At 43.5% G+C, this 23,731-nt stretch overlaps 1 protein-coding gene across 9 annotated transcripts in view; it reads left to right on the forward strand.

Annotated features, from left to right (window-relative positions):
- VPS13B (vacuolar protein sorting 13 homolog B) overlaps window positions 1-23,731 on the forward strand; it is a 3,421,660-nt gene that overhangs the window by 630,782 nt on the left and 2,767,147 nt on the right. For all 9 annotated transcript variants that reach the window (XM_069621427.1, XM_069621422.1, XM_069621424.1 and 6 more), the window contains exons 9-11: window positions 13,024-13,119; window positions 15,561-15,683; window positions 18,746-18,883. In XM_069621427.1, coding sequence (XP_069477528.1) covers window positions 13,024-13,119; window positions 15,561-15,683; window positions 18,746-18,883 — 357 coding nt within the window. The remainder of the gene's footprint in view (window positions 1-13,023; window positions 13,120-15,560; window positions 15,684-18,745; window positions 18,884-23,731) is intronic.

The raw sequence follows: 23,731 nt of genomic DNA on the forward strand, positions 1-23,731 counted from the left end.
AGAATTACTAGCAAGATAATATACCAGGCAGAAATAATATCAGGAAAAGCAAGAGACTATCAAGTCTGGAGGGGTGTGCAGAGCCCACATGAGAACAGCCCTTGCAGGGAAGTATACCAGGCTAATTAAAGGTGTAAGAAAAACACCTATATGTGAAAACCTTGGCAGGAGAGTATACCAGATAGTTACAGGTGTGTGTATAAACTAAAGCCCTGCTAGGGAAGTACACCAGGCAAAGAAACCTTGAACATTGTATAGGAATTGCATGACTTAAAGAGGTCCTGCGAAAGAACCCAAGGAACTAATATTGTTCAATAAAGCACCAAGAGAAGAGAAATCCATGGGAAGGGAACCACCCTCTGGAACAAGGAACTCAATCCTGTTGGAACTTGTGTTGGAGAAATGCATTTTCCTTTTTGAACATTTATGAATCACTCATGCCCAAAGACATTACTCTTTTTAGAATTTAATTTGTTAGACTGTGAGGGCCAAAATAATACTTTGGACGGTTTTACTTTGCACATTCTGACACTGATGGACCCTCCGTTTTGGTTTTAGGTCTGGAAACGCCTCTTAGAACACGGCTAGAAGGCATTTCCCCACCCCCTTTTATTTTAATAAATGTCTTTGACCAAAACCATGACCCCCTTGTGTGCAAGTCTCATTCCTGGCTCCTCACAGCACATTAATAGTGTTGGAAGTTTTTAATTCTGGCTTTTCAGTCTGCCAGTGTGCCTTCCCATGACGAGAAGCTATTTCTGAACATTTTGGGCCTAACATGACCTTGCAGTTCATTTGATCTGGGGGCTGACATTTAAACACCACAATGAGTATGCCCAGACATGGGTGCTGAGCCTGCTGGGCCTAGAGACCCAAACTACTCCTCACTGATAATGCTGAAACATGTCTGTGGGATGCTTGTGGTTTCGTGCAGAAGCGATGTGACCTACCAGTTTAGACTGGACTGCCCCTTTTGGGGTGGGACCAAGCCTGATTTGCATATGGTCTTTCTTCCTTCCGTAATGGTTTAGCAGGCTAAATAATGATGGTTTGGAAGGTTGCGCAGAGCTGCGCCAAAGGTTAAGATCAATTCTAAACCTTCCAACATCCTCTTTTGTTTTACATAGATGAGTCCCAGCAGCCTCATTTGAAATAGCACCATACATAGCCTTTGACTTAGACCGAAAGAGCTTGCTTAATAGATTTTACCTAGCCTATCCCCTGCTCTCCTCAGAGAGAAAGTGCTATTCAAATGAACGAAAATGTGGGATACAGAATTTTCCTCAACAAACATTTAGTGCTGAAGCAGAAACCTTCCTGAGCTGGGTTAAGAGCTTGGATAAGAACCCAGATATCCTACGCTGGGGTGCAAAAGTGAATAGCCCAAGAGGGGTTAAGAGATGAAATGAGCAGAGAGAGGGTTAAAGACAAAATTGCCCAAGCGGCGCTAAGAAAACAGATATTCCACCAGGGGGGGTGAATTCCGAGAGTTCAGCACAGAGAGAATCCGCCGAGGTAACCTATTGGTACGGAGACTCCTGTCCCCAGCACACTATCAAGCTGGAAACAGTCTAGCTTTCAGATATTCAATACGATTTCAGTCAATTAAAGGTAAATAAGTTTAGCGTTGAATGATCTTAATTTATCCAAGAAAATATATTTGAGAAAAAGCAAATAAACAATCCAATCATCCATTCAATATAATCTTGTGGTCCATGGTTCAATGCGTTTCAGGACTTAATCTCTTCTTCAGGAGCGAAATTCACCAAATCTTTGCATTTATGAGTTGAAGAGAAAGAAACAAATCCTTTAGTAATTGTTCTTACTCAGATCTAGATTCTAGACAATACACCTGTGTTTAATATTACACTAATGTACTTGAGGGTAAAGAAACACTTCTACAGTCCCAATAGAGTTGGAAAACATAAACTCTATCTGAATAGGTGAAAATTGATAACATTTATCCATATGAAAAATCCTAATGTGTCTGATAAATATGTAAGAATAATTGGTTAAGATGGGTACTTTATACGAGTATAGCAGTCCCACTGGTGGTGTTAAAGATGGACTTGATATGACTCTTTAAACCTGTCAATATAAGGAAACTAGGTTGTTCTCTGAAAGTTCTTTGCCATTGGGGTAATAGGTGGAATATCGATGGATAGTGAATAAAACTTACCTTCTGTTAAATTCATGATGAAGGTATAGTGGGAAAACCATAGTCTTTTCTAGAAGAACTTTCAATAAATGAGGTAATAGATGGTCAACGAATGGTTCATATTAGTCTCGACTATTCTCTATTTGGTTTAAATACCAAGTTAAACTGGTTTTATCTCAATTTACAGGAGAAGGTTAATCTGTACAGGTTAGTTTTAGTGGATTTGGGTTTAGAATGCCGAAAAAGCATTCAAGGAAAATGGCCGCTTTAAAAGACCCATGTCATCCACTTATAGTGCTGTTACATCATGCATTTTTATGACATCACAAGATGGTTACATTGTTCATCTTACTTGGGTCTATATTATTATTCTGCTTGACCATTGGTGATCAATACAATAATTGTATAAGCATATACATATATATTGTGTGTTCAGATTTAAATGAATAGAGTTATGTCAAGGTTGAGTATATATTTCTAGGTAAATATAGTTGAAGTTTAACAGTGTATGAAGAAATATAGTGCTAGGGTAGTCACTAATAGAAGGAACAGATGATAATGGTCAAGCGCTTATAAAAAAAAGGAGGAACTGTTTTTGTTCTTGAGATTTGGTTGAAGGGTTAGTGGAAAAAGGAGGAACAGTATGTTGTTTGAAATTTGGTTATGGATAAGTTAACTTAGTACACACTTAGTCTTTTTATAAAAAGAATGCATAGAGAAATGTATGATGTACAGTGAACAGACTTAAATACATGGTGTAGAAATAAATATAGCCTTCCAGCATTAGTTGACATGTAGGCTCAAACATATGGTATGGAAACCAATATAGCTTATAGTACGATCATATTTCTGTGTCATCAGCGTCATCGGTCAAGGGATCATGGTATCCGATTTTGCTTCACAGTTTCTGATGATAGATGGATATTGTACATTTTGTGTTTTGACATGCTGGCTTGACTACATTGAGGAAGAAACCAATTTAGTCCTGCAACATTAGTTAACATTAGTTAAGATGGCTGCCCCCGACCTGCAGCAACAAGCCCTCGACCTGCAGCAACAACAGATGGCCGCCCTCGACCTGCAGCAACAACAGATGGCCACCCCCGATGTGCAGCAATAACAGATGGCCGCCCTCGACCTGCAGCAACAACAGATGGTCGCCCCCGATGTGCAGCAACAACAGATGACACGCGTGGAACTGCAGGAGCCGTCCCATTGGCCCGGGGTTTAACCTATGGCTAGTGAATCTTTTTTCTGGATGGCGAAGCCAGAAGGCAGAACAGAAAGGCAGCTGATCTCTGATGCTTGCCGATGCAGATGCCGGACGCGCACTTAGCCGCAAACCAGACCAGCAGGTAAGTCCGCTGAACCCATTTGTACTGCTGGTGCTTCTTTGCAAAATGCATCCTTTGTTACACGCCCCCAATGCCTGCGTCACCCATCAAGCATCTGCCCCACTCCGTTCTTACCTGCTCTCCATCAACCCTACGGATCACAGACCCGTTCCCTAACCCTCACCGCAATAACTGGCAAGCCTGCCAACACTCAACGCCACACTCCCATCACTGCGACCCAAGCCGCCCACTAACAAAGCCCCGCAATATCCGATCCTTCACCCCTCACACTCCTCTGACCTGAATACAACACACCCACACCAACCAAGTTGTAACCAAGTAAGCCTTCTTAATAGTGCCACGATGCCCAAGGGCAGTTGTGCGCTTTACAAATGCAAATAAAATTTAAAAAAATAAAAAAAAAACACTGCAGGAATAGCCACACGTCCCCCACTCACTCCTCAAGAAACACACCCCTGTGCAATCAGCCTACCCCTCGCGGACCTTGCGGCATGAAGTTATCCTTCCAACTTAGCGCACATCGTATTAGCACCATCAAAGAGACAACACTGCGCACCGCAACCAGAAATGTGTGCCAGCTCCTCCGCCCCCTATGCTGCACAAGAATAATGAGCACCTGCCAGCAGCCAAAGCGATTGACCCAACACTGCTTGAGGCCATCGTCACACCATCCCTCACACAGGCCAATGGGCATAAACCCAAATAATTTAACCACAGCAACAATTGGCCCTGTCAGGCCCCACTGCTTAATACACACATTTACGTTGCCTTGCAGCTGCCATTATGGCAGAGGAACCATAGACTACGATCTAGAACAGCACCAAGCACCCCCTCCTGCGCAGACATGGTTAAGGATCAAACACCTGGGCAAACGTGCCCATGGCAGCTGCCCAGACAAGCTAGATCCTAACACCCCAAATTCATTAAGCCTACCTTCAAGACCCTAACCAACATCAGTCAGCATCCACCCAACCTCTACTCTATCCCTATTGCTATAAGAATCCAAACCCCCAATCCACCCCTTGAAATGCACCCTCAGACTAATACAACCATAGGGTCCTTACCCAGACAGGAATTGAGCCCAACCGCTTGCACACAACCACCCTGAGGCCTACAAAACAGACCAGCCCTTATGAGCTGCCCCCATCAATGCCGGATCCTTTCCAGTGCATTCCACTGACATCAACGACCTAATATTCACATTAGAGCTAGACTTCCTAGCCATCACTGAAACCTGGCTCCATGAAGCCTCAGGTACTGCCCTAACCCTAGCACTTCCAGAAGGACACTAACATGGTATGTGACCGAATAAACACACAGAGGTGCCGTAGCTATCATCTATAAAGAAAGCCTCGTCATCACACCCACCTACACAATGTTAAAATGTCGTTATGAATGCCTCACTGCTAAACTGGCTGCAGCACCCTCATACACCATGTCATCTACTGCCAACCCACTTCCCCTGCCAACTTAGAAGATGACCTCAGTCATCTGCTAGGGGAGAACCGCAAACCCACCTCAAGAGTATTACTCCTAGGTGACCTAAACCTAGGCCTCCACAATGCTACAGATAACACAGCCTCTAGTATTGCAAACACCCTCACAGACAAGGGCTTCCAACACCGAGTTTCGGCACCCACACCAAAGGAAGAACCCTTGACTGGGTTGCCGACCTCAACAATCAGATTACCATCACCTCCAACAAACCCGTCCCTTGGTCGGACCACCATCTTCTCTCGTTTACTCTCCCTGTAACAAAACCGACACATTCATCTGCCCCCCCTTCTTGTGCCCGCAGTACCAAGAAGATCACCAAAGACTTGCTAGCCTCGTTCCCACGTCCACGGTCTAGGGAAAATATCACCTCTGCTGACCCTCAACAACTTGCAGATCTTTATTCGAGCACTCTCACAGAAGCTATTAACACCATAGCGCCTCCCATCCAGAGAAAGCCCAAACCAAAAGACCACCACAAATCCTGGTTCACAGAGGTCCTGTTGACTTTATGCTCCAAGAAGAGGCAGGCTGAAGCTCTATGGAGGAAAGACCCTCAGAACTATCAAAACTCTAATCCTTTAACCTTGCAAAAGAATATGAACTTGCCATCATCAAGGCCAAAGCAGATACCTAAAACGTTAGAATAGCCAGAGCAAACTCAAACTCACAGGAGCTATTTAAAATACTAAGAGCTCAAATCCCCCACGACACACCCTCAACTATTCTCAAAGACGAAGCTTGGAGTGCCAACATCCAAGACGCTAGGAGAAACAAACGTGGTCTACAGGAAAGAATCGCTCTTAAACGTAGTCAAACGACCCAGAGTCCCCCCGTACCCACTGGCCCCAGATAAACCATTTGTCACCCTGCCCTTCCTCTTCAGAACTATCTCTGAATCAGAAATAACCACCATCATTAAAGACCTTAAACCATCCAGATGTTTAGGCGATATTTGTCCAGACACCATCATCAAAGTCTGCACCCTGACTTTGTCCCCTTCATCACCAATTTTATTAACGCCTCCTTTACCACCAACACTGTCGCTGCCAACCTTAAAAAAGCCTGGATCCTCCTTCTATTAACAAAACCCTCGCTAGACCCTGCATTGCCCAACAACTATCGCCCAATCACCACTGTCCCATTCTTACTCAAAATACTAGACCGGGCAGCATACAATCGGATTCAAAGCTACTTAGAATCTATCCTCATCTTGGGAACATGCCAATCTGGATTTAGACTAGGACACGGCACAGAATCAGCTCTACTGGACCTTCGAATCCAAATGGACTCGCTCGAAGACGAGGGCAAACCAGCCCCCTTACTCCTACTAGACCTGTCTTCAGCGTTTGATCTAGTTAACCATAAAACCCTCTGCCACCACGTTAAGTCAGCTGCCAACTTCTCAACACAAGCCACCAATTGGATAACAAGCCACCAATTGGATAGCCTCCTTCCTTGAAGAATGAACAATGAGTCTTCTCGGAAGCCGCGGCACTCATCCCCATTCCGTGCGGAGTACCACAGGGATCATGTGTGTCTCTGTCACTATACGACATTTTCATGAAACCACTATTTGACCTGCTGGACGACCTGGGTATCTCTTACACCAACTGCACGGACAATTCCCAAGTCGTCGTCCTGCTGACGGGTGATTATGACGACTCCCTCATGCTGAACAAAGTCTACGCCACCATCCAAGCATGGAAGGCTGCAAACTATTTATGCCTCAATGATGAAAAGACCAGGATCTCATTAGTGGGCTCACTGACTGTGCTAAAGAATCTTGAACACACTTTTCAGCATTCAAGATAGACAGCATAAAGATCCCAGTCTCTAAGTCGATCATAACCTTGGGCATATACTTGGATGCGTCGCTCTCCCTCAACAGGCATGCAAGCTCCATCACAACCTCGTCGGCATAGACTGCCAATTTGATCAATTTGGCAAGACAATACCTCACCACAGAGAGCTGCCTAACCATTGCTAGAGCAATAACGGGCGCTAGATTAGACTATTGCAATGCCCTCTTCCCTATCTTTGCATAATACAAAACAACGCCCTAAGACCAGCACTCAATATCCCGAAGAGAGAACGTATCCCAGAGGCTAGAAAACAAGCACACTGGTTACCCATCAGACAAATAATTATTTTCAAAGCCCTCTAGGCAAAGCAGCCCCCTCAGTACCTGTCAAAAGAAATACTGAGAGCACAGCCAAACAGGCCTACCAGATCCCTCCACGCTGGTAAATTACTCATGCCCAGAGTGAAAAGGGCTAAAGAGGGAGGAGTAAGCTTCCCTTTAGTTGCAGAGCACCAATGGAATGCCATATCAACGGACCTCAGAACACTGGAATCCTATTGTGCATTCCACAAAGCCCTGAAAACCTGCCTCTTTGCCTAATCACTGCAAGACGTTTGACCCTCTCCCCTCTGTCAATATGTTTACCCCCCCGAAGCTATGTCTAAATGCAAAGCTCTGTCAAAAAAATGTAACTGGTTCGCAACAGCGCCCTGATGCCTGAGGGCTTAGGCGCGCCACAAATGGACATGAATAAATAAATAAAAAAATAAATATAGTCTTAACCCATGGCGTAGAAACAGATATAGCCTAATAACATGATCGCATCTCGTATCATCTGTGCTATAAATCAACAAGAAGGCAAACATGGTATTAAGCTACTGTTTGTGATATACAATGTAGTAAAGTGCAAATCAATCAAATGTAACAGTGTAGATCAAATTACAGTACAATCATTATTACTGTGAGCTTGTACTTCAGTAAGTGCAGGTTAAATTTAAAGGTGAACATTTTTGTACATTTATAGCAGATCTACGGAGTCAAGTCTGTCTATCCAGAATATCTCATGTGACAGTTTCATAGCCATATCTTCTCCCATCTGTGGTTGGTGGACTACTTCCAAGACCGGACATCTTAGTTGTGCTATGGAATGTTGGTCTTCTCTGAAATGTCTTGCAACTGGGGATTTTTTTATTACCCTTGTGGATGTTCGATTTATGTTCTGTCCAACCATCTGTCACGTTGCAGAATGTTTTGCCCACATATAATTGGCCACATGGGCAGCACAAACCATAGATTACAGTTCTTGTATCACAGGTAGTATAGTGGTATAATTTGATTTTCCTACCTGACTGGGGGATGTCTTATGGTGTCACCCTCCATGATGTTATTGCAGTTTTGGCAGTTAAGACATCTATATTTGCCAACTTTGGGTTTATATAGGATAGGAATCTCTGTTTCTCATGGCAGGTCCTCTCTGCTTTGACCAATTGGCCACGAAAATGTCAGCGGTTGTGGGAATAAGCATTTAAGTTGAGAATCTAGTTGTATTATCTTCCAATTTCTCTTGCTAAGCCTGCTAATGTGATGACACTGGCTAGAATATTTCATAGTATAGAGACATGAAAAAGAGTAATTTTTGGGCTTCTTTATAAGACATGTTTTCATTGTTTTGCCTGTGACTTTTTGTAAGCCTTGTTGTATAACCTCGTGTGGATAGCCTCTGCCTTGGAAACGATATGTCATTATCTCAATTTCTCTTGACAAAGTGTTATGCTCAGAGATTATCTTTCCCGGTTTAAGAAATTTTATTAATGGCAAACTGTTGCGATGTTGAGGATGGAAACTTAGATGATGAAGTTTGTTTTTCACATCTGTAGGTTTTCTATAGATGTTGGTAATTGGTTTCCGTGTTAACATGATATTTACATCTAGAAAATGCAACTTTGGTTTACCAATCTCTAATATAAATGTTATGGGGACGTGATGTGTTTAAGTATTAAACACATTGTATTTCTGATTCGGTGCTTGTTCAAATGGAAAAGACAACGTCAATACATCTTTTCCAACAAAAATGATTGGGTGACCAGAATTCATGGGTAAGAGTGAAGCTATTTTCCAAATGGTACATGAAGATGTTGCCATGAACTGGTGCCATAGCGGAGTCTATTGAGGTGCCAGAGACTTGCAAATAATATTTATCATTACATCCTAAAAGGTTATTGTACAAGATGACCTTTGTGAGCTCAATCGTAAACAATTGTATTGGCTTGAAGCATATCCTGTTGTTAAAGTATCGATTCTAGTCCCTCAATACCCTCGTCATGGGGAATGGATCGATATTAACTTTGGCCTATTTTCTGTTAAATCATTGAAATTGTTATTGATTTCTGAACTAAGGGTTGTAATACTTGGTCAAGATACTTTGCCAGAGTATCAAAGATGCTCTCTGCTCCTGCCACTATCTTGCCACTATTGGTCTGAAAGGTGGTTTGACTGGATCTTTATGGATCTTTGGTAGTGCGTAAAAGACTGGTGCGATCTGAAACCTTCGTATAAGGAACTCTAGTTCTGGACGAGATTCATTCATGATTATTGCCATTGTCCAAGACATCCTTAATCAACCCCTGTGTGCAGGGTCATTATCTAATTTCACATATGTCTCATCTCTTAATAGTTCTAGACAATTAAGTTTATAGAAGTCAGTGTCCATGATAACTATGGCCCCTCCATTGTCTGCTGCTGTCAGTGTAACGGAATCACTGTCTGCCAGATCCTTGATAAGACGTGGTTGTTGTTTTCTGTTATTCTGTCTATATCTATTGCATTTTATGGTTTTAAGATCATTCAACATCTTTTTTCAGACAAGTCTATTCTTTGATTGTTCACCTGACAGCTACATGTACTTTTAGGTCTCATTTCGAAGTAGTCATAGGGGACAGAACTTTTCCTCTTGTGGTGGTTGGAGGTCAAAGAATACTTTTCATCTCATTCTATGTATTAATCTTGAAAGATTAATCTGTTCCACAATAAAAGTTGTCTTCTGTGTTGGTGTAAATGATAAACCTTAGTTTAGGAGGTTACGTTGAGTACTTGTAAGGTGTTTTCTTGATAGATTGAATACTAGCTGATTATGTCTTTGTTCTTGGACCTTAGATTCTTTTGCCCTGTTCTTGGTTGTTTTTTTTCATTCTAAAAAAGCAACACTGGTGTAGGAGGTAGTTGGGGTGTGGGTGGGAGGAAGTATGTTCTCTCAAGTTTCCTCTGTCTGCGGTTCTACACTGGCTGCTAATCAATCCGTGTTGGGATGTGGTCTTGCTTCACCTTCACTACTGTAGGCGTCACTGCTGTTACCCTGATATGTTTTTTTTTTTACCTGTGTGTTTATTCTGTATTGTTGATCTATCACGCTGATCGTATTCCTACCAGGTACATACAATGCCTTGTGAATAATCCAATGTTTCAATTCTAAACTTTATATGTTTGTGTTGTTCAGTGACCATGCAGTATTTGCTAGTGTTGTGTTAAAATCCTCTTACTATTTTTTGTAATTCCTCACTAGATTTAAATGAGAACCGTTGTTGTTTCAGCTCAGTAATATAATTATCTATTTGAGATAATGAATTAGCTAACTCTTCTATAGTTAGGAGTATCAAATCCAGGGAGTTTTTGTTTAGGATTTGCTCCCATTTTCTCACAAATTCAGGGTTTTCTGTGCATGTATTTGGGCGAAGATAAACCGGTAAACATCTAGGGATCCTCTGGGATCTATAGTATTGTGCCAGAGTAGAGGCATGCATTTTTTGTGATATTTCCTTTCTGATCATTTTATTAAAGTTGTTGGAAGTTTGCCTGGATTAGCTTATCAATGCCTTTAATAAATGATAAGATACATGTAGCTACTTGGTCTGAGAAGGCTAGAGTGTTGGCATGTTGATTGGTAAGTGCATTGATTTTTTTACAAGGACATATTGGGATGCAAAGGCGAATAGCCCAAGAAGTGCTGAGGCTGAAAACCGCTGCTGGACTGGGGTGAGAATTCAGATGCCTTAAGCTGGGGCGAGAGGGTGAATAGCCCAAGAGGGGCTGAAGCAGAAAACCGCCTTCTTTAGGGGGGCAAATCCATGTCCTTTGAACAAGTGGACTGTCCCTTCTGACATCACCCAAAGTGCTTTGTGTTTAATCAAATGGAGGGGACAGGGATGAAGAGATGTAAATGCAAAAAAAGATGGTGGAACCTTCTTCCAGCTGGTCTGAGCTCTTTCTCTCTACACTAACTTGGCCCCCTTCCATTGTCAATAGCATCAGAGGTACCTCTGGTATGCATCACCGTCCTATAAGGCTGGTCCTTTTGTGAAGGGTGTGCTCTGATTCCTGTTCCCAGGACAGCCTTTTGTGAAGTGGCTGTCTCAGGGGTACCGTGCCCTGACAAAGGGTGAAAGGGAGCCAAATTCCAGGGCTACCGTCTTGCTGGGAGCAGCAGAGGCAGTCTTGCTAGTGGGAATACACATAACCCTTCCACAGCTGAGCTGCGCTCACAGGGCTGACACATTTGTGATATCAAACTGATGTGGCTTGGATAATTGAGAGATGCGATTCACAATAACTCAAAAAGGGGACGTAATTTTAAGGCTAAGCACATGAGTTACAAATGCCCATTGTTTCACATGCTTTACTAATTGACCTCGCCATGATTCTCAGAATTGAAGTGAGCAGATATTTTAGTAATGAGAACTCAAAGTGAAAAGCGAAGGCTTGATAGTTACTTAACTGTAATTGTGAGGTTCTAGTTGACCCACAACCTACTAGTGAAGATTAAAAGTAAGTCTTCATTAAAGTAGGACTGCAAATTATGTATGTTTGACAGAGTTGCAGTCTAATTTGCTGTTTTCTTCTCTTTTGTAAGTGGATTCCGGGGATGCACTGTAACTTGTATTACGACTATAGACTCAAACCCAAAATATATGGGCTGAACCAAAAGGTTTTCGCTTGGAGTGTTAAAGGCCAGAGCCTTACAAGTATCGAAATGCCAACACACTGTCTCTTTCGCATTCTATACTTGTAATGACCTCACAGTTGACAAAGTGATAACATGCCATGCATTACTAGCGAGGGCCCAAAGTGGAAAGCTCTGACTTGATCTTGACTTCACTAAATCGGTACCCCCCTAATGAAGTCAGGCCCAATTAGACAGGAAAACACAGGAAGTGTTTGACCACGTAGCAATCTCGTTTTGTATTCCCTTCTCTTTCTTCGCTGTTTGGATTCTGGGACTATATGTTAACTCGTACATACATTCCAAATATTGGGGCTGTACAACAATGTTTTGGCTTAGTATTTTAGGTCGCTCCCAATGACTAGAAATGAAAGTGTTTTTACACGCTCACACTCCACATATACCCACTTCACGCAAAACTGGTCAATCCATAGACCTAAACTGTGCACACATTTTCATGACAGTTGCCAAACCAGCGTTTACCAGTGGCTTCTGTGTGAATGGCCATGGTTGGCTTCTGGTATTGGGCATGGTTTCCTTTAAATAACTTTATCAGAAATCAGGCCATGAATTCTTAGCATCTAATCTTCTGGTATGCTTGTTCTCGGTTTCGCCTGGAGGACGCCTGGTGTTTTCTGCCTCTCTGATAACTCTGTACACTCCGAAATAGAGCGTGCTTGTTATGCTACGGCGCTAAAAATCGCTTGGCTTCATTGCCATAATTAAAATAAGTAAAAATGTGCTTTTCCAATAAAACAGAAAAACAGCCTGGCGAAATGATTACACGTCATTAACCCTGAACATGATTTTCCATGCAGTTAATTATTTCCTATGAGAAGTCCATGTTCTGAACCCCAATTATGGTTTATGTCAAGCATATTAATTTTTAGGACAGGATGCAATCTCAGATGCCACACAGGTGCCGCGCAGAGTTGCCCTATTGGGCTGTTTATTTAAGAAAGGCAGCTAAATGGAAATGAGCGCTGTGTTTAAAACATGCCTGTGCCACGCATGAGGTTACACTGGCACATGCAGCCAAAGGGCCTGATGCTCGAATGTCGATAATGTCTTGCAGCTGTTTCTCTGCACCTGCTTCCTGCCTAATAATACATGTTGGCCATTCACGAGGTTTAATTTGTCTTCATCAATTCTCTGTAGTAATGACAGATCTCTGCTATTTAATGCTAATGTTGGCAGTGTCCATCATATTGTTCCTTAGCTCACTGAAATGCAAGCCGAGAGCAGCTATTACAGCCCCCAGAAAGTCAAGTCCAGAGAAGTGATTCGATGGGAGCAAGAAGGTACAACAGTTGAGGTAAGTTTCCCTCCTCGTTTCGATTGGTTTTCTTGGAAAGGCTTTGGCAAATTGTTGTCGAATAAAACTTGTTCTCCGGTTCCATTATTTCCAACGGACATGTACGTTTGCTTTTGCAGTTTGTTACGTCTGTGTTCCCTCAAATGACTGCCACTTCTTTGAATTTACAAATAATGAACTCTAATTAATGATGTTGTTTTCGCCTCCATCAAGCCTCTTTCAGAATATACTCGAAACAAGTATTTAGGTAGTGGAGCATTGTTGAGTGCTAACTGACGTTTAAAATGAGGATTACATTAATTAAACTCGAATTAAATAAAAGGAAAACACTAGTGACTCCTCTGTTCAAAGTTGTATTCCTCCGTCAGTGTAGATGGTTATTTGCACAGGCTGCTGGTTTCCCGCACATAAAACTGGATTACTGTAGAATCGCTTTCCCTTTTTGGTAATGACATTCCCTATTGATGAGACTATACCCCTGTAGATCGGCATAGTTCACCATCGTTAACTATTAAGCAAAGCGCTTTGTATTAACCAGATGGACTTTTTCCTGTGGTACTGGCTGTACTGTAACAGAACAGCAGTTGCATTTCTAGCACCTGTTGTCATTGCGTACATCAACCCCTACTGGGCATTAGCTGTGCATAAGAGCACTGCTGTTTCCTTCCCTTTGCTGAATACCTAATCAGAGTCTCTACTCCAGCTAGTGAATGGATTTTAACCATTCCACTAAATCAAGGATCCTCTGAAATACCTGATCACAGTCAAGCGCCTGTGCTCTTCACTGGATTGTTTGAGCCTCAGTGCTCTGCTTCCATCATTAAAAGTGCTAGTCTCCCAGCTCCTCACTATGGACAGGCTCAGGAGAACTGGAGGCGAGTTTTCCGAACTGGTTTCGGCCTGTTCACATTGAATCTGTTATTCGTAAATGGATGTTGAAATGGGTATGCCCATTTTATTGTGGCAGCATGCAAATACCCTGAACTAATTTAGCACAGTACTTTAACCCCCATGACAGACAGACAGCACCCTCAGCTGTGGGGCCAGCATCCGCCAGTCTGAACTCTATGCTGGTGTGTGGTGTGTTCCTTTGAAATAACCCATCTTGCCCATCTGCCAAACATGACCGCAATAGAGGCTGCAACTTCCAATTTGGCCTTGTCATCAAGATGTCGTTGAAGTGGCCAAAAGGCAACCTGTTGTGCCTTTATAAAGCTCAGAAATAATGAAATGAACACGCTGTAAAGAAAAGAAATTCAGAAGCTTCAACAAAATAAATCATGCAATTTATTCTGTTGACTCATTCTTTAGGCTCCTCCCACTGCAAGCTGCATACATAAGCAAGGGCCTGTGGCTGGTATACCTCACCAACTGATGTTAATACTGCTTCGAACAGTGGATAAGTCCTTTTTGCCTATTCCGCTACCTCTTCGTCTTGTCTTGATGAGCTTTTTTTGTCATAGCTGGAAATTGAGAGTGGTTGAAGTAAGCATAAGCAAAGGTTGTGGCCCATAGCATTAAGTATGCCGGGCTTGCCACTTCAGCCTCTGGTTGCGGATAAATGAGCCACTGTGGAGGATGAGGCGTTTGGCTAGAACTCCAGACCAAAGAGTTCCTTATATGTGCTTCTCCTTTCCATTTTGTTAAAGGTGTTCCACAGTTTCTGGCCAATGAGTCTATGAACTAAAAGTACTAACATTAATATCTTCACTTGTGTGCTCATTTGGATCTTGGGAAAAGCAAGATATGTTTGCTGCTGAGCAGGTTTACCAGCATTTTCTGCTTTTTCTTCATGATCTGACCCCACCAACAGCCCTTCTAATCAACTGCGCCTCACGTCATCCGTGATTTTTAAAGGGACCAGCAAACGTTTTAGTTCCGTCTCCTGCCAGTTTGTGTTCTGGCATTGTTTACCCCATTCTTCAACAGTGTGACATGTTTGGCTTCACTATCTGCTGCTCCCACCCCTCCCTTCAATTAAGTTGGCGTAACAGATCCGCTCTCCACCCCATCGCCCTGCCTTCTACTTAGTTTGCTTTTCTGCTGCCTTCCAAATTCGCTGTCTTTTTCACTACAGTCATTTCATGAAGAGCTATGTTTTCTAATCATTCAATACGCATGTACAGTACTCCCCATTCATGTAAATCTTTTGTGATTGCTCCAGGTCGTTTGCACAATGCAAACATGTATTCTTTTTTTAAACATTTTTATTGAAATGATAGACCTCCAATAATAATTTTGAACCCCTGTCCTTTTTCAGTTAGAAGGCATGCTAGCGTATTTTTTTTGTAATGGCTATGGCTTTCTGACCTTGCAACATTGATACCATTTTCATTTTTTCTTTTTGATCTGTTTTGCTGCGTGAACATATATATGTGCAATACTTAGATGAATACATTGTAGAATTTACAATCTTAAACCTGTTCCTTTGTCACACCTAGATTCTTATGATGGGGGAACCTTTCTTTGATTGCCAGATGGGCTTCGTGGGCTGCCAAATTATATGTCTCAAAGGAATCATGGGAGTGAAAGACTTTGAAGAGAACATGAACAGAAGTGATGAAGTAAGACAGTGCTTTACGCCTATCATTACCAACATCAGTAATAGTTATTTTCTGTGAATATTAAAATAAGGTAACAGTGCCATTCTGTCTTGAGAACTAAACATGTACACAGTAATCTTTATGTATTTGTAGGGCTAATGCTGTTTACGGATGTGCCCTGTTCTATGGAGTGGGCAGTGCTGTTGATTGTTAAGTTATAAACTGTAATATTTTATTGTAGTCGAACTTTTCCCTGAGTTACAGGTCCGAGCCAGCGGCGTGTGGATTTAATGTAATTACAACATTTCACCTAATGGGTGTGGCTTGTTGCAATTCAAATATGTGGAGGTTGAGGGGGAATATTGGAATGTTGGGTCAGAGGGCTTATGCCAGCTATTGCAAGTCCTTGGCACTCCGTTGTCATCAAGGAAGCTGCCAAGATTCCAGTGTTGCCATTAATCTACACCACACGACGCTGAATGCTGTACTTTAGCAATAACAACCCTTTCCAGCCGGAACAGGAGTTAATGTCCCAGTGCCCGAGCTTTAATGAGGGACCCTGGTGCCATTACAGCCTGTTCCAGCCTGTGGAACGGGGGATAATTGCTAAATTAGCAACCTAGGTTGCCAATCCGGTAACCAAGGATGCTAAGAGCAAAGTATTTTGTTTGGATAAACGGGACTCACTAAAGATGGCCGCCATGGATCAGGAAGACAGGGCTCCTGCAGGAGCTTCTCTTCCATTTCCATGGCGGCCAGCAGGGACAACTGCAGGAGGAAGCAGTAGTGGCGGCGGCACCCGCCGCCGTAGTAATCGGTTAGGTGGTGCTGGGAGGGATTAAAACTAAGAAGGGAAGAGAGGGTGGTGGGTAGATAGCAGGGCGGGGGAAGCCGCCAACGGGTTGCTTGGCACGCAGGCTTTAATCAGTAGGTTCAGGCCATGATCTGGGCAACCTGATTGCTTTCTCCTCCCACCCTGGGTGCTAATGGATGGTAAAGCTGTGCAGTGAGGGCCTTTCCCATAGGCTGCATTACTGGACTGACCTCAAACCCAGATAATATTGCTTTTATCATCCACCTACTTACATGAATGATAGCTAAAATCCAATGTCCTATGAGAGAAATAGACGCAGAGCTCCAAAAAAAAGAGCCTTCTATCAATTTCCATGGTGGGCATTGAGTAGTGGAGGCGTGGCGGTATAGGAGCAGCAAAAGAAAGGGATGAAAGGTATTTCATTTCAGGAGGATTAGCTAGCTGCATACTGGGAAAGCAGGCTTGCATGAGCAGTTACAGCCTGCATTCTGAGCAATAGGCACCACAAAGGTGCTAGTCCTATAATGTGCTATTATGCTTGGCATTGCAACACAAGTGCCATCGCATAATCATTCTGTAAAAAACGACCGTCTGGATGCTCCCAAGTTGATGCTCATTTGGTCCTATATTCATCTAACACGATGTCTCACTTTGATCTGACGTAACCTTTATTTCCTCTTCAGCACTGTCCCAATTGTAATGACCATAAGGGTGGTTGCATACTGTTAGACAGGGGAAATGTTAGCCACCTGTAGTAACGCCAGTGCTTTTATTCTGTAGTATCCATCCCTTTGCTCACACCCACCCACTACCCCTAGATCAACTATGGCCACAGTGTTCGTTCAGGCTGACTTCTCCAGCTGGAAACGAAGGGTGAGCATCGCCAGGATTGTAAGACAGATGTTGCTGTAAACTTAGGGTCGAGCTCTATACTGTGCATCCCACGGCCTCACATGTTATACACGGTTTAGGATGCTGAGCAGTTTCCATTAGCCAGAAACCTATGAACTAAAAGTACCAGACTTGCCTAAAATGGGTGGTTGGATTGGTACTTGGATTAAAGCTCAACAGTATTATCCACACTGTTCAAAACACAGAAGAAACGGACCCAATTTAAAGGGGTATTAAACATTGTGAGAGATGGCTGGTGTGCTTTCATGTTGACAACTATTAAACCACGCTTTTAAGGTGCAAGACAGTAAGAGCAAGGGAGAAAAATAACTAATAGTGCAACAAGAGGACACTATCTGCAAATGATAATCTGACTGGCTCAGTTGTGCACTGTTTGAGAAGAGAGTATGGACAACCAGTGGGGTAGTATTGTCCCCAGCAAGAAGCAGAACTAGGAGGCAAAGGATGCTAAGCTCATTGGTGAAATCCTATCGAGAGCAATATCTGCACGTGAAGGGTTAAGTACAAATGGGCGTGGTTTGTTTTCAGAAATGTGTAGTGGTAGAAATAAGCTTGTATCCTAGTGGTGGAGAGTGTGTGCTGCAATGCAAGTTATTCACAAACATGATGATGATCTATTGCCCTTGTGGAAAGAATGTGTGGTCATTGTAAAACTGAAGCGCTGGTCACAGGGATCTAATTTAAAGCTGGCAGTTATCTGACATTCATAGAAGGCTCGTGGAACAGCCTCCTAGCAGCTGTGATGTGAGTCTTGGTGACAAATATTCTGACGACAGGATCAGTAATTGTTCGAAAAGCTATTTATCAATCCAGCAGACATCAATACCAGTGATCCTTCTTTGTATGCCATTTATTGGAGCTGTTGTGTAAACAAAGGCTTTCTTGCCTGTAAAACTAGTGGCCTTAAGCTGGGCAGAAGTTTCAGTTTTAGAACTTTATCATATGGAGGTGGTTTTGCTGAAGGCCTATAGAGGGATGCAATGGAAAACAACCCATGTAAACTAAAACATCTTTTTGCACGTCAAAATATTGTACTTAAGTAGAATATTCTGAAACAAGAATGCAAATTAGATGCACACCACTACTCTGTGGGTGCGAGGCAAAGGGAACATGTGTTTGGCACTGCTGGGATTTACACCACTCACTAGTGCCATCTGCATGGTTTCCAGGCACTCTGAAGGATCTGAAAGTGAGCCGATGATTAGGTTAGTGAGGAGAAAGGGAAAATGCAAGTTAGCTTTGCTGCTGCTGGCACTGTTTTTTCGGGGTAGTCTTTTGTGAATTTAGATATATCACATAGAAAAGCAGAGTTCCCTTGATTGGAATGTATTGGGTTCATATTTGCTTTTTTTTTCAGGAGGCTTGTTTTTTCTTCTGCGGAGAACATCTTAGCAGCAAGGGCATGACTTATCTCACCAATTCGTTATTCGACTACAGAAGCCCAGAAAATAATGGTATCCGTGCGGAGTTTATTTTGGATGCAGCCCATCATAAGGTCAGAATTATTTTCTGGTCGAAGTGTCTGACTGTAAACCTACTTGTCCTGTGACCGCTGACTGATTTGATTCAAGTTATATTATAGGTTTTTAAATGTAGGTCTTTGTGGTGGGGTGTGTGAGTTTTCTTTATTTCACAAAATCAAAATTGTAAAAAGTGTTTTACATCAGCAGAAACCACCAGATACTTTGTAGCCATTGCAGTCTAGCTGCGTGGCCGCAATCCTGCCTTTACACCGTGATATAATGCCACTTTGAACAAGTGCTATAGCTGCAGGAGTCCTATGCGCCATGCCCAAAGATGTAACCCAAATGCAATGTTGTTTTGCAGATGTTCATCATTATGTGCATTGTTCTTAACGAGTATGATTGTCACACTTCTGCCATATCCTTTCCCCATGCAGCCCTCACCTTTGATCACTTTCTTGGAAAGTTGCTGGCTTTTCAGAGTTTTGCTGTCTTATCTCCTCTTTATATGTCACAGTACCTCCTCACATCCGAGTTCAGGCCCCATAGGTCATACCTGTGCTGCTGTTTCTCATTCAACATTTCCTTCCTGACATTACGAAGTGCATGTTGAGCCAAAAATAAGGATTCTGCCAGCACTTCCAACAGATTGAGGGAAATTGGTCCTGTAGGGGGACTGGAATGAGTGAGAGTAGAAGTCACTGGAGAAAAGGCACAATAAAATACCAGACTGACCCCACCCCCACTCCATAAGAAGTAAAAAAAAATTCTATTTCTGAATGTATTGCATGCCTTAGGAAGAAGGGTTCCATCAACTCATGATGAGCCCAAAATGAACTTTATATTGTCTACTGATGTTTTCCATGTCTGTCCTGCATGCCATACCTCCTATGTGTCTCATGGCATCCTCCACTTCACCAAAAACCTTCCATGCTTATCTCTGCCATCCAGAAATGAGATTCCAAGTGGATGCCCAGTGGATCTTTGCCGTCCACACCCTAAGTTGCGACACCAAGAAGCCGATCACTGAGAAACTTTTCAGCCTTTGACCTTTCAGAAATTCCCAGATATCCACCTTCTTCCAATAGCCCTCCAAGCTTCTGGGTTTCATTGTATTGCTACATTTACTGACCTAAGGCCAAAGATGATTTAGTTTGCAGTGTGCACCTTACAACCTATATAAATATATCTTATGTACCAGATATCGCGAATTCCAATCCGCTACTGTGTTCTGCACTCCTCGCAAATACTCTGCAGAAACTGATATGTGCTGCTGCAGACAATGATGCCAAAAATCCTTTGCCAATTCTGCTAACATCTTGGAGGATGTGCTGCCCAGCTTGTTTATGTTCCGGACGGCCGAAATGTTGTCCATCTTTAGAAGGACACAGCAGTTGGCTCAATCTTTGGTGAACGCTTTTACAGCAAAGGACCCCGCTAGGAGTTCCAGACAATTTATATGGAGGCGTAGCTCTTCCTGGGACAATTTCCTTCCTGTCTCTATATTTCCGCATCGCGCTCCCCAGCCCGCTCTGCTGGCATCTGATTCTATCACTAGGTCTGGGGTATCCCCGAAAATCGCTCTTCCGTTCCAGACTTCCATGTTCTCTAACCACCATTTGAGCTCTGTTATCGCTTCCTGATCTAGAGTAATGCACTGGTGGTATCATAGTCCTCTTCTGAGGTGCCTGATCTTCAATCTCTGAAGGGCTCTGTAATGTAGAGGCCCTGGAAATTTTGCTTGGATCGAAGCTGCGAGGAGGCCTACAATACGCGCTAGATTGCGCAGAGAAATCACTTTCTTTGCTATTACTACTCTGAGCTCTTTCCTTATCGCTCGTATTTTCAGGGCTGGAAGCTCCAGCGAAGCCTTCTTGGTATCTATCACGAAACCCAGAAACTCTAATCTTTGCGTGGGCACCAGGTCTGATTTCTCTGTGTTTATAATAAAACCCAGGGATGATACTAGGTTTCCTACCCAGGCTGCTTTCTCTCGTAACAGGGCTGCGCTCTGACCCAGAATCAGTATGTTGTCCAGGTAAATAATCATTCTTGTGCCTCTCTCTCGAATGGCTGTTGCTAACGGCCACATAATCTTGGTAAAGGCCCATGGCGCCGAAGCTAGGCCAAAGGGGAGGCATGTAAACCTCCACAGTTCTGCGTACCACCTGAAGCGGAGGTACCTTCGGTGTTCCACTGCTATGGGGATGGTCAGGTAGGCATCTTTGAGGTCCAAGCGGACCAGCCAATCTCCTGTCCTGAGAAGGTCTCGAAGCAGATGGATGCCCTTTATCTTGAAATGTCTGTACACGACCCATTCGTTGAGACCCTTCGAATTTATTACTGGCCTTACTTTCTCCCCCCTGTGCACCAGAAACATGTTGCTGACAAACCCGGGGGTTTCTTGAATTTCTCGTTCTACTGCACCCTTGTTTGCTAAATTGCGCAACTCGCTGAATAATTGTGCTTGATCGCTTTGCGCCATAGCTATTGATACTGGCTCTCGCGCTTGCGTGGGAGTTCCCAGCAATTCTAGACGCATGCCTGACACTGCTTGGAGCACCCAAGCATCGCTTGACAAATCGCGCCATGCTTGCATGCTTGCAAGAATACAATCGTCCTGCCCCCTATTCTGTGGGTGCACTCCAAGGTACTCACTTCTCGCTGGGAAGAAATTATCTTGTTGGCGGTTTTCCCAGTATTGGGCCCTCTGACCCTGGAGTCCCTCTGTCGTCTGGTCCCTGCAAAAACTTGACTAGGAAAAATTCTCCTAATGAAACTTTGCGCCTTTTCCTGGACGGAGTATGTTCCGACAAACTGATTAATTTCTTTTGCGAACGCTTCTCCAAAGAGCATTCCTTTGGCGCCTTCCCCAGCCTCGTATGACGCGAGATCGCTTAGTTTTCTATCTATCTTCAAAAGTACCCCTCTTCTTCTCTCGGAAGAGAGCACGCAGTTTGCGTTTCCTAGTAAACAAATAGCGCGTTGGGTCCAGTTTGCTAGGGCTTGGGGGTCTACCGGGGTACCGGTGTCTATGGCTCTTTCCGCCAAATCTATAATCTTAGCGAGAGGACCGGAGAGGTCCAAGAGCTTGTCTTGACATCCTCTCCATGCTCTGTCTACCGCTTTTCTTACATCTTTAGATGATTTCCTGACAAAGTGACCATTTTTGGGTCGAGATCAGGGGTGTCTGTGACTTTCCCAGGGAGCTCTGGCCTGGGGCACTCTGCTCACATTTTAGATCTCACCTCTCTATCCAGAGGCTTTCTGATGTGGAGTGCGATCTACTGTGCCACTCTGGGGGAAGGCACCCAGTCTTTGGACCTCGGGTGTCTTATGGCTTCCGGATCAAACAAATCTTCTTCTTCTTCTTCTCATAAACATATCCGTGAAGTTGTCATCTTCTGGGGGATGCTCTTGTTCTTTGGGTTGAAGAGACTCCTCTTCTTGACCACTCTCTTCATCTGGTGTGTACCCTGCATCTTCCCCATCCCCTGTATTATACACCCCTGGGGCAGGGGGTCGAGAGCCTGGCACTGCGCCCTACTCAAGAAGGCTTCTTTCAGCCTTGCCACTGTGTCGGCTGGCTCTTGGGGTCTCAAGTCTACCCCTTCAGGATGGCTCGGGCATCAAAGAGTGCTTACTCTTCCGAGCTTTCTTACTACCCTGATGGTCAACCCCTGAGTCGGGGTGTCTGGCTGAGGTTCCCTCGCCTGTGCTAACCACCCTTTTCTTCTTGGGCTCTTCCTGTTTTGCTGTTTGGTGGTTAAGAATAGCTTCAAGACTGTCTAGCCTCTGTGACAAAGGTAACATTCCTTTTGCTACAGCCTGTGATAATGAGTCTCCTAGGAATCTCTTAAAACTAAGGGAGAGGTCCTGGTCCTCTCCTACAGGCTCTTCCTGCCATTCATCTGAGCTCCACTCTGGTGTAGTGGACCTAGACCCTTGAAATGTGCCATCCTGCTGCTGGAACCTCAACCTCAGTATCAGCCCACGAGGTATCTTTGCTGTGTGACAGCAGGCTTGTCAAACTGCTTGTTCGAATGATGGTATTTAAATATATATATATTTTTTTATCAGGGTAAATCAATAACGTGGTGTCGCGTTGGCCGTTCCTCGTACTGTGAGAGAAAACTGTTAAAAAAAGCATGGTGGCTGCAGGGGCGCTTTGTTTTCTAAGCTCACGCTCGCTGGTCCTAAAGCCCGCAAGTGGAGCAATCGTATTACGGGCTAGAGGAGACGGAGCCGGCTACCTCACACGAGTGCGTTCACTCGCGGCTCCGCTCCTTATTACATACCTGATGCGCGAACGAGTCGCGAGGCAGAACGCCCGTTAACCTTCTGCGTTTCCCACATCTGAAGGTACGTTATTATAAAAAACTAAGTGGACTGCTAGCGATTCCTACGCGGCTCTACCTACGTGAATCCTCATTCTACATGCCACATTGACAACATGCTGCCATTTACTTGCCAAATACAATCGTTCAGGTGAAATAAACAACAAGGCACTTATCTGTGGGACAGCAACAAAGAAAGAGGAAGAGGACTAGAGAGGGGACACGGTTATACATATGGGCGGAGCCTGATTGGAGGAAAAGGAGACAGACATGACTACATAAACCCAGAGGAACATGGGGATTTGTAGTTTTTTATACTTTTTATTTTATGTCAAAACTTTACTACCCCTATTTTGTTTTTTTCGAACCCCAGATCACCTAGTGGAAAACAAAACGTGTTATCAAAGTTTTATGAAAAAGTAAAAAGTATTTGAGTTGAATTGCTGTGGGTACAGTAATAAAGAAGAAAAACATAATGCTTGCCTCCTGTCTCGCCATAGAATCCATATTTTGTATACAATACCACAGTGTGTTTTCTATTAC

Source organism: Ambystoma mexicanum, chromosome 5q (genome assembly GCF_040938575.1).
Source record: "Ambystoma mexicanum isolate Mex_15411 chromosome 5q, UKY_AmexF1_1, whole genome shotgun sequence".
Taxonomy (NCBI): Eukaryota; Metazoa; Chordata; class Amphibia; order Caudata; family Ambystomatidae; genus Ambystoma; species Ambystoma mexicanum.